The 16,856-nt window shown below is 48.1% G+C and overlaps 1 protein-coding gene across 1 annotated transcript in view; it reads left to right on the forward strand.

The window, feature by feature from the left end:
• The window catches only part of SMYD2 (SET and MYND domain containing 2), a 51,472-nt gene that overhangs the window by 17,120 nt on the left and 17,496 nt on the right, over window positions 1-16,856 (forward strand). The window contains exons 2-5 of the mRNA XM_040446459.1: window positions 2,497-2,560; window positions 11,756-11,866; window positions 14,315-14,375; window positions 15,091-15,215. Coding sequence (XP_040302393.1) covers window positions 2,497-2,560; window positions 11,756-11,866; window positions 14,315-14,375; window positions 15,091-15,215 — 361 coding nt within the window. The remainder of the gene's footprint in view (window positions 1-2,496; window positions 2,561-11,755; window positions 11,867-14,314; window positions 14,376-15,090; window positions 15,216-16,856) is intronic.

A 16,856-nucleotide genomic window follows, 5' to 3' on the forward strand; every position in this document is an offset into this window, starting at 1 on the left:
CCCCCCCCCCCCCCCCCCCCCCACTCAGAGCACGTGGAAGTCAAGAATACAAGGACGCTTGGACAGACCAAGGCTCTGGAAGTCTTACCCTCCAGGCTCCTGTACACCTCACACCTGCTGCAGTGCAGGTGGCGAGATAGTAGTGTTGTTTTGAAAGTAGTTTTGACCCCGCCGGCTCCCTGAAAGAGTCTCTGAGGTCCCTGCAGTCTACAGACCACATTTTGAGAACCACCTCCTTAGACAGCGGAAAGTGCACGCCAGATTGCCAACACTTAAAAGTTGGGCTTTTCTTCCTGTCCCTTGTTGTGTGTGGCTTGTAGACTTGGTGGCTGGCTGGGGTGAATGAAGCCTGGCCTGTGGGACCTTTATTATTCGGATGCAATCCCAGTAGAGTTCATCCCTAGCTCTGGAGAGCTCTTTGTTGCCCTTTCTTTCCCTTGGGATGTTACCGTAAGGCTAAAAACAAACCGTAGCTTTGTATTTACTTTACTGCTGGCCTCTGTGCAGAAAAAGCCATATAATCTTGCTTTTTCATCTGGTCTAGAGCTAATAAAGATATTTTTGTGATAATTTGCTAATCTTTTTTTTTTAATCAGGGGGCCTTAACTCTAGTTTCAGAGGCCCTTCAGGGGTCCATGGATGGTAGCTCAAAGCCTTTGAAATTTCACAAAATTTTCTGTCGTTTTGGGGGGGTGGTTGGGGAGAAGGTAGGATATTGGGAAAATTAATAGCTTCAGTCAAATTCTCAAAGAGGTTCTGTGACCTCTTCCCCCCGGAAAAGCAAGTGTTAACGAATGACTGCTTCAGGTGGGCATGTCCACGGGGTGGCATCCATTATCCATTTCTAAACACACGTCTTTTTGGAAAGAAGTTTCAAAGTTCCCTCCCTGGCTTTGTCCATCTTGGCCTTCCATCCCGATGGCATTTCTGTGAGGTCTCCGTCACTAAGTACTTGCTTACAAGTCACTTCACAGTGGTTTTTGAGAAGCGTCTTCTCTCCCCACCCCCCACCCCCCACCCCCCTTGATATAAATGCAGGAGAGCAGAGACCATCCATCTCATTTCTCTTTCATTGCACAATGCAAAGGCAGAGCCAGGGTCCCTTCAGATGCACCTTGGGTTGGGGGGAGGGGTGCTTTCCACACCCCGCTAAATCAGTGAGTTCCTTTTTAAACAGTTGAGATGTGCAAACTTGGGATATTTATTTATGCCTCAACCACAAGACGTGTTTCTCTCCCACACATTTCTTCAGCCCGCTTCTTGGAATCCAAGCGCCGTCATGAAAACTGCAAGGCAGTCTGTTTAGTTCCAACAGTAGCATTTTGGGAACAGTCTCGATGCCGTGGGAGTAGTGTGGTGACTGCCGCTCACTGACAAGGAGCGGAGCAGGGGAGGGCTCTGCAGCGTGATTATGTGTGTATGGCAGAGTCTCGGCTCCTCCAGGCCCCGAGCTGCAGGGGGGTGTGGGCGGTGTGGGGGGAGGTGGCTTCACTGCAGTGCCGCACCCCGGCAGCGGTGAGCGTGCCCCTTGTGGCCGTGACGTTGCCACAAGCCAGAAAGCTGCGGTGGGCAGGCATAAGGCAGTGCTCTGGTTTAATATCGCCCACGCCTCAAAGAAATTTCTGGAGGGTTCTGTCCCCTGAGGCCCAATGCAGAGGCTTCTCCGTTTTTGAAAAAGCTTTGGCTTGTCTAACACCACAAACGCGCTGGCACCTAGCCGTTGGGGAACAACGATGTCCCTGTCCTTGATCGGAAGCTGGGGACTAGTCACATGGCAGTGGGCAGGGAGTACTGGCCTAATTACAAAGAGGCAGAAGGATCACTCAGTGGATCACACCGGCAAGGTGGAGTGTATACCGATCACACCCGGAAATCTTTTATCCAAGAATATGTCTCCGCTTGCTGGGTTGCATTATTTTTAAGCTTCTCTTTCCGGGCAGCGTTTGAATTACCGACACCCTCAGTTCCATCTTCTGCCTCCCATGCATCTCTAAATAATAAAGGTTGTCACCCACACTGCGTTTTCAGCAGTGACCTCCAGTGCAGGTGACCTCCAGTCCTCTGTAGGAGGTCAGACTTCCCAGACGGTTCTGTGTCTTTCTGTCCCTCTTAGGCAGGTGAGAAAATCAGGACGTAAGAGCCCTTGACTTGCCCCCAAACTACTGAGTAATAGTACAGGCGATGGTGGGGGTCTGGCTTCCCCCGGCAGGCTCAGGAGTCAAGGAGCACATCGTTCGTCAGTTTGGAAGGTGCCCTTCACATGGTCAGGGTCGGGAAACGTTGGTGCATGTACTGTTTGACTGACTGACTCCTACTCGAGGACTCATTGTGGTCAGCAATCTCCTTTGGGAAAATGCCACTTTATCAGTGGGAGAGTAAGGTAAGGTGAATCTTGGCTCTGCTTTCCGACCAGATGGCTTTTATTATTGCATGCTAAAATGTGCAGCTCCACGTTTCTGTGCCTCTCGCCACTACAGTGCCCTTTCTGTTTTTAAGGAAAGAAGGATTGTCCAAATGTGGAAGATGCAAGCAGGCATTTTACTGCAATGTGGAGTGTCAGGTAGGTTCTGGGCCAACTGGCAGGGAGGGCCTCGCTTCCTCTGAAGATCGGGACCCCGATGTCCTTCCTTTCCTTGTCACCACATTTCCCAGCACCCCTTTGCAGCCAAAGCTAGAAAGCTTGGTTTGGGCCCAGGATGTGGCCGCATACCCCTGCGTGCTGGCCCAGGACGGACAGGCAGCCGGTGATAGGAGGCAATCCTTGGGGGCCACATGCAGGTGCAGGAGAAGCGGAAAGACACGAGGAGAGCGTGTTGGGTACAGGCAGGTGTGTTACCAAGGTTGACAGTTTGCCCCCAAGGCCACCAGCAACATATGGAACATTGCGCAGATGACACATGAAAATGTTAAAGTGGTGTCTTTAAAATATTTTCATTTTTACTGTCACAGGTCTATATTTTTATAAATCCCCATAAGCAGGGCCACATGTCGTCCATGGCCTGTTCAAACCGAATCTGATTCCAGTCTTAGGTGAGCTCCTGGCACAGCCTTGGTATAACCAGAGGGTGACTGCCCCAGAGTGTCCTTGGAGCTGGTGCCTTGGAAGCAGCCAGGGTTGGGGGGCTGGGGAGGCTGGTTGCATGTAGACCACAGCCATCTGGTTTGAGGGATAAATCTCCAGGGACTCCTGTATCACGGGAATGGGAAGCTTAAGGAGGGGTTTGGAGGCAGTGTTTTCCATGCTTGTCTACTAGATTGTAGTTCTACAGAATGTTCGTAGGTAGGTATTCCACAGAAAATGCATCCCATGTTCTAACAGTTTGAATTTAGGGAGAATATGGTCTTTGACTTCTGTATACCCTCCTTAGTCTGTTTTTTTTGTTTTTTGTTTTTTAATGGAAACCTATTCATACACTGGGAAATGCCAATGCTATTTAGTAGTGGCTGTAAGTGACAGGGTGGATCTTCCATATCTTCACCTCTTTTTTTTTTTTTTTTTTTTTGTCATTGTTCTTGCCATACTCGGTCTCATTTACCTCCCCATCCCAACCCTCAGTCTACTTCTGATTACCCACTATTTTATTTTTTTCTTTCTCTTCTCCCTATGCAGTTGGCCTCTGAAAGTCCCCAAAGAGCATTATTCTTTAGCTGTAGGAGAGGTTGCTAAACCCTGGTGTCCTGTCTGGCCATAGAGCTGCAGTCACAATGGCCCCTTGCTGGAATGAAGCATAGGCTGGGACGTTGGCCCAGGCGTGTCTCCCTTGGCTCGGAAGGCCCGATGTACAACCTGCTTTTCTGTGTCTTCAGAGGTTCAGCCTGTGTGACAGTGAGAATATAAATGGGCTTGTAGTTGAGTTGTCAGGGAGTGTGCGTTCTTTTGAAGAGGGAGGGATCGTACTTGGCTCCTGCTGGCTGTGGATAGAGTTTTCTGTAGATGGGTTGCTTTGGTGTTGGGGCGATCAGTGAGCCCTGGGAATTCCAGGATTTGATTCCAGACGTGATGAGTTACCTCCTTCTGTGTTTAGGTTAAATACTTCTAGAAAACTTAACTCATTACATTGTGGTTCTTCAGAGAAGCAAGATAATAAAACCACATAGAGTTCAGACAATATAACATGGAATAGTTGAAGGAGATGTTGCTAGCTTTGCAACCAACCTACCAGCTCCATGAACATGGCAAGTCATGGGACGTCTCTGAGCTCGGTTTCTTCAAACGTGAATGAACGAAGGCAGCAGGGCCCATCCTGACAGATGTCAAGGACGTAGTGATCTGATAGCTATGAAAGTTCTATATAAACCGTGATGCTCTGTACGGGTATGGGCCTATGAAAAACAATATGACAGTAATTTAGTCTGGACTGAAACTTAGCTGATAAAGTACACAGCATACTTTTAGATTTGAGGGACTTTTTTTTTTTTTTTTAACCCTAAGAGAATGGATGGATTCTAAGAACTCAAGAACATCAGCGGTGTATGTTGTGTGAGTCGTGCTTGTGACAAAATGAGTCTTAACTTCTCTGATTAACCGTGAACCCTGCATCAATATGAATTACCAGCACATGCGAGATGCCGAGTTATGTCTAGGTCTTCTGAGCGTGCTGCTAACTTCGCCTCCACTAAGCCTCACTAGGTGTCATTATTTTGATGAATCGTTCCAGTCCCCAGTTGGGGTGTTCGAGGCGGCCATTGTGGTTCCCCTTCCCTTCAGGACCTAGTTTCCCAAAGCTGCAGACTCCAAAACCTCATCTGTGAGCACGCAGTGAGGGGTGCTCCCGCTGGGGAGGTCCGCGCATCACCCGGAGGCGCCAGCCTCCGTCACGTGATCTCTCCCACGTGTTACGAGGGAGGATGCCCGCATCTCACCTCGTAACAGGCAGTTTGCCGCCTGTACGTTCTCCTGTGGACAGATTGTCCAGGTGGTCGGACGCTGACGAGACGGCTTGGCTGGCAGGGAAGCCCGGCACGGGGGTGCCGCTCTGTGACGCAAAGTCGTGTTCAGAGGCCCTCGGGCCAAGACAGCTTGCCGTGTCCAGCCTGGCGGTGTGGAGGCCTCCCTGCTCCTGACCCCGTGCCGGGGCCAGGACTCCGTCAGCCCTGGCGGGAACTTCTGCAGGTCCATTTCTCTGTGCTTCTGCGAAGTATCTGGCGGATCAGGTACCCTCCTAGGCGACACGCGATGCACGCTTCCTGATCCCACTTGTTGCCGGAGGTGACAGGCCGGACTTCATCTGGAGGTTTCACTTTTGTTCCACCTGTCCCCTTTTGCTGAAGGGAGAGGTTAATGGCCGCCAAGGTTTTCCATCCTTCAGCACCGAAGAACTAAATCAGTGCAGGGCAGTGGGTTGTAGTGACATAGAACGGTCCTACGGGTTTAATAAAAGTAAGTGCCTGGAAATACATGGCGGGTCAGGAGCTTCATACAGAAAATCATTAGGGAGGAATCTGGGGCGTTAGCTCCAGATAAAAATGTATTCAGGGTTCCTCCCAGGGGGATGCTGGGTTGGGATCAAAGGGGAGGCTGTGCTGCAGGAGGGAACGTGGCACAGAACAAGGACAGCGATGGTTAAGAGGCAGGTAACTGAGCGATTCTCCACCTAAGAAAGCATCAGCTGCCCCTCTTACCTGGGCCTTCTTCGCAGGCGGACCCCGCCCACCTGGAGTCCCGCACGTGGGCACCAGAGAGCAGAGGGTGGGGCCGGAGTGGAGGTTACCGGGTCTGGGATGGCAGCGGTGACACCCACAGTGGTTGGGTGACCTGCCCAAGGTCACAGTGGCAGAGCTGGGACTAGACTATGCAGACCGCTGGCAGAGGGCCGTCACCACTTCCCAGCACTGTGCTCAGGAGTCCCGAGGGCCCTTGGGAGAGGGGACGCTATAGGAACGTGGCAGAGAAATGGCCTTTAGTAGATGTGAGGGGGGGAGCCCCTCTGGTGGTGGTGTCTCCGCCAAAAATCTCTCCAAGAGTGCTAAGGCACGCGTTCCTCCCCGTGGCTGCCCCCTTTCCGGGAGCGCAGCGTCTTAGGAGGCCCTGTTCACTATGTGTGTGTCCTCTCTCCGAGCCCTCCTCTCCAACTGCATTGCTTTAGGAGTTTGCTTTATTTTATACAATTTGGTGATATCTTGTCCCATTTACTTTTCTCTTCATTCACTTGACTCGGTGTGATCCTGCCAGAGGAAAGATTTTAATTGATGATGCATGAAAGGATAATGGGAGGAAACATAAAAGAAATAGAAATTCCTTTTTAGTTAGGCTTATTTTGTAACCTGTATGTTTTAATGAACTCTATTTATTTTTATAAATATGCCTGGAAAGCTAAGTATATCATTCCCCTCACTTAGGCTTCTTCATTAAATTGCACCGTGACACGTTCAAGAGAATAGTCTTACAAAGTTATTTTATAGAGGAGCCATAGAGAGTAGAACTTTCTAGGGTATTATTTCTTAACATCAACAAAGAGGAAAGAAACTATTTGTGATTCATAAATGGAGGTGATGGGGTTAAGAGTATGCTTTTGAAAGTAAGAAGGAGCATACCCTGATGGGTGTAAAAAAACATGTTTGAAGAGCACGTGACTCAGGATGAGAGAAAATTTGTGACTTTTGTCACTGACTAGGAAATAGCCCCGGCATAGAAAATGCCTAAGAAATGCCCATCTGACCCTGTTGTCGTTATGGGTGATTTAGCAAATGGGGCCGGAGTCGTAGGTTCAGTCCTGGTGAAATTCACTTTGGTCTCATAGCCCAAACCCAGGAAGCATCTTGAACTTGATCACTCTTTTCTCTAAATGTTTCACATCTGCGGTGAGAAAGCATGTGGATGAATGAACGAGCGCGTCCCACTGCTCTTGTGTCGGACCAGAAAACAAAACACGTGTCCTTGTGATGGCGGTTCAGCAGCCTTCCTGTGAGATGGTCGGTGCATACCTGACGGCTTTTGCGCTGTTCCTCTGGAAGATAGTGGTAGTGGCAGCAGAGATCACGTGACGTTTTCTTACTATTCCACATTTCAGGAAGTCACACGCGTTTGTCCAAGTAGACTATGTCTGTTTTGAAAGCTCCATTACAGCAAGAGAAACACCAGACGCAAGAGTTAGAAAGGGGTCTGCACAATAAAACCCACCATCTCCTTGTCCAGGAAGACAACGTACCATCTCACTCAGCAAAAAACTGGAGGAAATAGCAATCACTCTTTACTTCCAGCGTTGGAAATGCTGGTGTACCGGGAGACAATTTCACAGCTCTTTATGCATCTTTAGGCATTTTTGTCCATGCACAAAAAGGAAAATCAGGCAGAGCATGATTACGCTGACTGAAAATGACTTAGAAGTTTATAAAGGGTACAGAAATTTCTGTATCTTTTATGTAGATTTAGTTGTTTAATTTTATTCCACAAATACTCTGTGCTCATTTTAGAAAAATTAGAAAGTACAGTCTGAAATGAGAACAAAAGGAGAATCCATAATCTTGTCCTTCCACAGAAAATCACTACTAGCACTTTGGGATGTGTCTTTCTGAGTCCTTCCTGTGTGTTTATTTGTATAATTTTCTGAAAAATAGGATCCAAATTTACATAAAATTGTATAAAGATTACAATCAGGGCAGGAGTATTAGCTTGACTTTTGAACAAAAACATTAGAAAAATTCTGGGGCACCTGGGTGGCTCAGTCGGTTAAGCATCCGACTTTGGCTCAGGTCATGATCTCACAGTTCGTGGGTTCGAGCCCCGCGTCGGGCTCTGTGCTGACAGCTCAGAGCCTGGAGCCTGCTTTGGATTCTGTGTCTCCCTCCCTCTCTCTCTCTCTCTCTCTGCCCCTCGCCTGCTCACACTCTGTCTCTGTCTCTGTCTCTGTCTCTCTGTCTCCTCTCTCAAAATAAATAAACATTAAAAAAAATTAAAAAAAAAAAAAGAAAATAAAAAGTTTTAGAGGGGCTCCTGGGTGGCTCAGTCGGTTAAGTGTTCGACATCAGCTCAGGTCATGATCTCATGGTTCATGGGTTCGAGCTCCACGTCAGGCTCTGTGCTGACAGCTCAGAGCCTGGAGCCTGCTTCAGATTCTGTGTCTTCCTTTCTCCCGGCCCCTCCCCTGCACATGTGCTCTCTCTCTTTCTCTCTCTCCTTCTCTCTCTCTCTCTCTCTCTCTCAAAAATAAATAAACATTAAAAGAATTTTAAAAATGGAAGTCTTAGAAAAACTGACAAAAATGTTTTAAAAATTATCATAAAGGGTTCTCTGTGTATAAACAAACTGCCAATACTAGAAAACAAAACTCTTAATTGGTAACATTTATTCCTGTTCATCAGGCTAGCTTAAATTTTTTTCAATTTTGTCCAATCCGATTGTTTACAATTTTTTATAGTCATAACTAGGGCACATGCCCCTGGTGGGTTCTCTATGATGTGTGGACCATCTTTCCAGTAGAAGAAGTATGTAAGGATATGCCCAGAACCTGACATTTCGGCCAGATGCTCTCCTCCCTCCCACCTTTTTGTTGAAAAAAAAAAAAAAAAAGAATTACAACTGAGCAGTGCCACTGAGGTACATCTCTGTCTTTCCTCCTTTAATCCACATTTCTCACCACCTTCCAGCAGAGAGTGAGAACTTATTCTGGGAAATTCCGCTTAATGAAACTTAAATGATTCTGCACTTTGCATCTGTCTGACTCTCTGATTTGACTGCCATGTGTGGGATTGTCTCACATTACAGGTGCTCTTTATAGGTCTCCTGACATAGTCATGAACTTCTTAAAGTCAAGGACTACGCTTCCCATCTCTGCCTCTAGGGTCAGTGGTAGGACTTAATGAATGAATGAACAAACCAGGGAATGAACAGTTAAGCAGTGCTTTCTGAGAGGGCACTATGTGCCAGGCACTGTTCTGGATGAGCTGTTGGATCCTCACAGGGACCCTTTGTGGTTGCATGAATGCCCGATTATTCCTACATGAAGGTCCGCCATTTCTTGGTCATCTTCAGGCTTCGTATCCGATTGCCACTGTTGGAAGGTGTAAAACCAGAGACTCAGAATCCTGGACCTGCTAAGTAACTTGGGGATTATGTTATTTACAGCCAAGGGTACAGATGCAGAGGGATTAAGAGGTCTGCCTAGTGTCACATAGCTGCAGAACGGGGACAAGAACGCAGGTTTCCTGAGCCCCAGACCAGTGTCTGCTTGACAGCTCTCTGCTCTTCTCCCACAGTGTCCCTTGTAGTCTGGTTCCCTTCCCTGTGGGGACACATTCATATCAGTAAGTGTCATCGTTGTGTGTTATTTATACTAACATTAATTTTATGTTAATTCTATTACTAAGTTAATTCTATTAAGAAACAATAGAAAGATCATAGTAAGGAAGGTTCGTATTAAACTTCTCTCTCCCAGGAGTTGTCGTTGTTAAACACTGATACCAAGACCTACAGTTCAGAAAAGCAGCCTCTGGGAGGCCCTGCGGAGTCCTTCTCCTAGAACCCCCAGTTTCACCCCGGACACTCGCTCACAGATGTTAATTATCCGTCTGTCCCCGGCTGGCGGTCCCTGTTTCCTGCAGCTATCCCGAGGCCTGACGCCCTCTTGTCTTTTCTCTCTTTGCCTCATCACTGTGCTCTCATTTCAGGCTTTGGCTAAAAACAGATCCCCTTCTCCCTTGTGCATATCTTGTCATTTCTTTCTCTCCCTGCTCTTAGTTATATTCGGCACGGCGTTATTCAGTCGTGCAGAACATCTTGGCACAGAATTTGAGCCAATGGCCTGTGCCACGTAGCGTATTAAGCCGTTAGGTGACATGGTGTTTTTCCTTCTTGGGTTGGAGGTGGGGGGCAAAGGGGTAGAGAGACATCTTCATTCATTCAGCAACTTCATTAAGTGCCTTATAAATGCCAGGCCTTGTTCTAGGTTCTGGGGTTATAAATGTGGAAAAAAGCACACCAGATTGAGTTCCTTTATTTTAATGGGGAGAGACAGATACTAACCAAAAAACTTATAAATATGTAGTGTATCAGGTGGTGAGAAGTGCGTAAGAAGCCTGGAGCACGGAAATGGACAGTGACGGGCATGTGTTGTTTTGATAGGTTATTCATGGCAGGCATCTTGGGAAGGTGACATTTGAGCAGAGATGTGGAAGAGTGAGGCAGGGAGCAAAATGGGTATCTAGGGGGAGAGGGCCGTAGTCAGGGATACAGCAGGTGAGAAAGGTCTTGCGGCAGGAGCATGCATGGTCTGTTTAAGGAGTTGCAGGGGGACTGTGGTTGACGTGGAGTGAGGCAAGGAGAACGTTGTAGGAGGCGATGAGGTCAGAGGAGTGGAGCGGGCTCCCGTCATGAGTGGCTCATTGTTATCTTTAAGATTTTGCCTTTGGCTGTGAGATGAGAAGCCGTTTGAAGGTTCTGAGCTGAGACCTGGTGGGATCTGAGTTCTGTGTGGCAGGATGGACCGCCCGGGCTGCTCTGTGGGCATGGCCCACAGGGGCAGGGGCAGAAGCAGGCGTCCCGGTGGGAGGCCTGGGCAGTACTGGTGGTGGGGCAGGGCAGGAAGGCGGGGCCGGGAAGGGCAACCGGGTTCCAGATGGTTCTGAAGGCAGGGAGAACGGATGTGCCAGAGGTGAATGTGGAGTGTGCGGGGGTGAGAACACGGATGTCCTCGGGTTCCAGCCTGAGCATTGGAAAGAACAGACTGGCCGTTTTCTGAGGTGGGGAGGCTGAGGGAAGAAGAGGACACGCCCAATTCTGTGGAGAGAGAGCAAGTCTGAAGACTCCAGTCCATATGCCAAGTGCTCTGACGCTTCCCCCCTCCAGTCATCCTCCCTCCACCCTCCACCCCCAGCCCTCGCCCATTCCTCCCGGTTTCCAGCTCTGCTTCCGCTCTCCCTGCGGTGTCCTCGCCCCCGCTGTCCCTGGCCCCTTCACGCCAGCACTGCTGGTTTTTGTCAGTCAGTGGTGAGCTCCATGACGTCCAGTCAGTTCTCAGTCATCCCACCAGCCTCGTCACCAGCGACCACATCACTAGTCCTCCGCCTTCCTCAGACTACTTTCCTCCTTGGCTGCCACGGCACCATGCTGTCCGTCCTCCCTCACCCCGCCTGTCTCCACAGATGGCGTCTTTGCCCTGCCAGTAGTGGCCCAACCTGGGCCATAGGAGTGGCCAGATGGGACCAAAAGGAAAACAGTGTCCCTGTGCTATCAACTGAATGTTTAAGGAGTCTGTGTTCCTAAATATTCCCAATAGCTGCCTTTGCCAGACTCTTTGAGGGCCCTCGACAAAGCCTTCATTTGTGTTTTGCTTTTTATCACCTGTACAAGGGGACTAGTTGCTGAGTACAGCTATCAGTTATTTGCCCTGATGTCAGGAGAGAACCATCCAGGACTGTGAGGGAGCAGGGCCACATCAATGGCTAATGCCCCGTCACTCACCACTGTGGTTTGACAACTCCCACAGATAATGGAAAGCTGTAGGAGTTGTTTGGAATAACCAGAGGCTGCAGAAAGACACGAGATGCGTGATGAAAAAACACAAAGCAGATTTTCTCATCCCAGCAGCCTTGGCCAGGCCCAAGTCAAGGTCATACAGCCGTCTCTATCTTAAAGGATGTTTTTATCTCTAGCTTTTATGAGCACCATCATGTTTTCCAAAAGGAAACATATTTCACTTGACCCTAACTAGAGGGACTTACTGCGTCCTCTTTTCTCGAACTTTATTCCTGTGTGTGTGTGTTTGTGTGTGTGTGTGTGTGTGTGTGTTTAATCCTTTTTTTTTTTTAACCTTCCCAGAAAGAAGATTGGCCCATGCACAAGCTGGAATGTTCTCCCATGGTTGTTTTTGGGGAAAACTGGAATCCCTCAGAGACTGTGAGGCTGACTGCAAGGATTCTGGCCAAACAGGTGAGGAAATGGGCTAATATTCAAGTGCATTTTCTTTTCTTTTTTTCTTAAAGGTCAGAAAGATGAGTGACCTGTGGGTGGTGATCGGCTCTTGTTAAACATTCTTGGACTCTGTTTCCTGCCTTGTCCCTATGGACGGGCGTGAGAACGGCGTGGGAACGTAAGCTGGTCTGTCCTTTGTCCCCTGCTAATAGGATGTCACTTACCCTAGGCCAGGAGCATAGCCACAGCTGTTAAGTTCTGAACTTTTTATGATAGGTTTACATAGAAAAATATGGCCTTTTAAAGCATGAAGACCCGAGTGAAAACAACTAGAGCATCCCAGGGACCCAGACTGGCCTGAGAAGCTTCGCGATTTTCCCTTTTCTTTCTGACACCTGGAGGGCACCCCACCTCTCCCCCGTGCTGTGCGCTGTCCCTCCCTGCCTCCATACTTGCTCTTGCCCAGACAGGCAAGGAATGGGATAGAGCCACCAGCACGGCCTATGCAAAGGAGAAGGGAAAGAGAAGGAGTGGAAAGAAGTAGAGATCGAGGTAAGGGGAGAGAGGAACAGGGTAAAAGACAGAAGACGAAGCAAAGAAAGAATTGCCCCCAGTGGGAGCAGATGACGGCTGTGAACAGTTTCTAGCACTGATGATGCCAGGACCGGGGTCCTCTGCTGTTCTTCATCAGTCCTTACTGGTTGTGGGCTGATGACGCCGGATCTCCAAAGGACCAAACCAAAGAAAGGGGGGGAAGCACCGTAGGGCATGTCCTTGTGACACCGTGAAGTAGGTCGTGTGGCACTTACAAGGCATAGATCCGTGGAGGCCCTCGCTAATGCTGAGGAAGTTGGTGGCAGGACCTCTGTACTGTAATGTTTTGAAGATGAAATTTCATCCACCTCTTCTTCATACCTACCTCCCTGCTTCCCTTTAAAACTTTCTATTTTTTACCTAAGCCAAATGTGATTGTAATGACTGGCACATATCTGTCCCCAACCCAAGTTAGGATCCTGGGCGACATAAACAGAAGTAGAACATTTCCGAACTCTGAGGTCATTGTTCCATTATGTGCAGCTTGGGTCAGGTGCTCGCTGAAATGCCACTTCATCAGCTCATGGGGCAACCAAAGGATTCAAGGGTTGCCTGCAGGGTGAGACCAGAAACTCCAAATGGTTTTCCCTGGAGGATGTTGACTTTTGTGTCCTCATGAACAATTGTCTTTAAACATATGCTGAGTTCGCGGTCAGAAGGAAAGGGTAGGAGGAAATGGGGTGCCTCTGGGAGGTGTCAGGGTGAATAAACCACCACAGTTAGATCTGTAAGTGTCTTGGGAAGATGGGTGACTGGTTTGTTGGTTCTTCCCTCCCCCTCCTCCAACTCTACCGTGTCGTTTATAGAAATTGTGGTTAAGAATTCAGACAAAGCTGGTGTGCTTTCCTGAAGGAGAAGCCTTCCCAGGCAGATGCCTTGCTAATCTTATAGAAATGTGTTCTGTGAATGGGAGATTTCTGCTCCAAAAAGAACAATTGAAGTGTTCGGGCACCAGGAGGGGGGTCTGAATGCTCTGATGAGTTTATACCAGTTCCATTCAACTTTTATTATAATTACTACTACTACTAATAGTCTATTAAATGAAAAGTTACCTGCCCATCTTTTCATCTCAGTAGGACTGGATGATTAGAAAAACCAGACCATTTGTATTCTAGTAGCTTGCAAAGGATTAGGGGAGACAGGCTACCCAACTACCAAGGGGAAGCTTAACATGTTAACTAGGGAGGTGAGAGCGCCCTGTTAGACCACCTGTATCCCCAAATTGAATAGCCAGATTACAAAGACACGGCCTCAGGCCAGCTCTTGAGCTCCGCTTTTGAACTCTTGTCAACACCAAGTTTATTCATGTTCTCAAAGCCTAGCAGGTTTACTATTGTTAGCTCCTCTTGGGGTGTCTAGAACAAAGCCAGAAACACGTTTAAAGTGAATCTGGGCTCACAGATACCACCAAAAGTGTTCTTTTTGAAACACAGAATTTGAGATCATTTTAGCCTATGCTTAAAGAAAGTGTAAAATGGATGGGGGGTTTGATTTTGTTCCTTTTTAGAAGGAGAAATAATAAATAGGATGGTTTCTCTGTAGACTCAGAGTCCTTTTAAGTCGGGGCCCTAAAAAGTTGATTTCCCGCCACTCTGCTTTCCCGTAACAGGCATTCTTGAGCCTACTGTGTGCATATGGCATTATCGGGGAGTCAGGAATGTGGCAGAAGCTTTAAAAAGTTTTCTGAAGGAGTCTGTCGGGTTTGGGTGTTGGGCAAACGCTCTCCAAGCCCGATGACAGGACTCCTTAGAGAGTTTTCTTTGCTTCATTGAGGATCATTGCTCTTCCTTCATGTCGATGTAAAAGCGAAAGCGGTGTTTTTTGCCCCAGCGGTTAAAATCTCCTTCTCTGTGATTTCTTTCCAATTGCTAGAAGATCCACCCCGAGAGAACGCCTTCAGAGAAATTGTTAGCTGTGAAGGAGTTTGAATCACGTAAGTCTGTCTGTGACTTCTGTGACTGGCCGAAGAGTTATTTTAGCGACACCGTTAATGGGGACTAAGGATTGAAGAAGGGAAACTGAGGAACGCTGGTATTCGTCGCGGTGGTGGGGATTTTAATTACTAGTTTTTACTTTGATTTGTGTGCTGTTTTGAAAAATGACTATAACTTTTTTTTTTTTTTTTCTGAGTTGACATGATTAGTAGGAAATAATTAAGGGGACGTAGGAGCTCGCAGGGTGAATTATCGCGTCCCAAGCGATCTCCTGCTGGCTCTTCTGGAATGCTGAATATTTTTGTATCTTTGCTGAATTGCAGTCCCGTAAACAGCTGATGGCCTGACCGAAAAGCATTAGGCCAGGGCTGTCCGGCTTCTTGACCATGACACAGATTCCAGGGCCAGTGGGGGGAGAGGGGGCTGGGCCAGACCGAGGCTGGTTATCCATCCTGGCCACCCATTCCCAACCCCGTTACTACAGTCAGTTGACATTTCATGTTCTGAGTGACTTCCCGGTTGTCACAGGAAGAGAAGGAAGAAACGGCATGCTTTTCTTTGCCTAGAGTTTATCATTTAGACCAAGTAGTGGGGAAGAAGATTTTCTAGGGGCTCTGCATATTTTTTTTTTTTCCCTGCCATTTATAGTAAGGAAAGGATGTAGCTAGAAATCCAGACTTCCTCCCTGGTGAATAATGGTTTGCTTACCCACAGATCTGGATAAACTAGATAATGAGAAGAAGGACTTGATTCAGAGTGATGTTGCTGCCCTTCATCACTTCTACTCCAAGCACCTCGAATTTCCCGACAGTGATAGCCTGGTGGTCCTCTTTGCCCAGGTAAGAATGCCAGCATCAAGTGACACTTACTCTAGCCATTCCCTCCCTGCCCAGTCCTTCTCCCCAGCACACACTCGGGAAAGATAAACTGAAACAGACTGACGGCTTCTATGAGGACAAGGCGGTTGACCTGTTGGACCCTGTTCTGCAGAGCCCTGCTCAGTGACCTTGAGCAGACCTTGGCCTGGCCCTCCTCGATGGTGGTACATAGGAGAGTTGCCCTACCTCTGCCTCTTGCTAGAGAGAGAGCTGATGAAAGCAGAGGGGTTGCAGTGCCCCAGTACTGTGGCCTACTTGGAAGCTCCTTGAAAGGAGAGGACCATTTTTTTAAACAAGTGTTTTAATGTTTGTTTATTTTGAAGGAGAGAGTGACACAGTGTGAGCGGGGAAGGGGTAGAGAGACAGGGAGACACAGAATCCGAAGCAGGCTCCAGGCTCTGAGCTGTCAGCACAGAGGCCGATGCGGGGCTCGAGCTCACAAATGGTGAGATCGTGACTTGAGCCGAAGTCCGACGCTTAACTGACTGAGCCATCCAGGCGCCCCTGAAAGGAAAAGACCATTTGAGATTCCCACATTAAATCTGACTTTTCTTCTCTTAAGCCTTCCATTCTGACAGCAGTGTTTTTTACTGCTACCAACACTATGTTGATAAAGCACAGGCAATCCAGACATCCTCAAGAAGGAGGCCCTCTCAAGATGGCCCTAGGGAGGGGGCACCTGGGTGGCTCGGTGGGTTAAGCATATGACTTCAGCTCAGGTCATGATCTCACAGTTCGTGAGTTCAAGCCCCGCATTGGGCTCATGCTGACGGCTCAGAGGCTGGAGCCTGCTTTGGATTCTGTGTCTCCCTCTCTCCGTGCCCCTCCCCAACTCACACTCTGTCTCTCTCTCTCTCAAAAAATAAATAAGCATTAAAAAAAAAAAAAAAAAAAGATGGCCCTAGGGAGGACAGTCACTATGGAGAGGAGTCCGAGTGAGTCCAGGTACAGGAAGTCTTTACTGATGATGGTGGCTAAGAAACCTTCAGAGAAGTCTAGGTTTCCCCAAATCGGATCTCATTAAAAAATTAGAGAGACTTCTAGACAAGCTCAACTTGCAAGCGGCTGAGGCACTGGAAGCCAGCCTTGTGGAAAGGCTAAGACGCGGGCATGGTAGGAACAGGTGAAGAAAGCACAGTGATCACTCTTCAGCCAATGCACTCTGGCTGCATAGATCCTCCCCTTGTGGCCAGGGTGGTTCTTTCTGGCACGACTTGCTGGATCAGGTTTCACTCCCTTACATACCCTGCATCTTCCCCTACAAACCGAACGTGTAGTTGGTAAGTGACCTTCCCAGAGGGAGAAATACCAAAAGACTGATCTGTGGGTGGAAATAGCTACATTCTCCTACCAGAACCTTCAGTCTCTAGCTCCACAAAAGACCTTGTCTTCAAACAGAAGCAGCATCACCAAATGTACCCTTTGACCAAGTAATTCCATTTCTAGGAATCTGTCCTAAGGAAGGAATCAGAGATTATGGATAGTGATCGACATGCAAATTGTCTATTGTGGGGCTCTTTTTAAAATTGAAAACGAAAAGAGAAAAAAAGGAAAAGAAAAACAAAAAGGAAGTATTACAAGTGGCCAGCAGTATAGGAATTT

This window comes from Herpailurus yagouaroundi, unplaced genomic scaffold (genome assembly GCF_014898765.1).
Source record: "Herpailurus yagouaroundi ecotype Mexico unplaced genomic scaffold, PumYag 195, whole genome shotgun sequence".
Classification (NCBI taxonomy): Eukaryota; Metazoa; Chordata; class Mammalia; order Carnivora; family Felidae; genus Herpailurus; species Herpailurus yagouaroundi.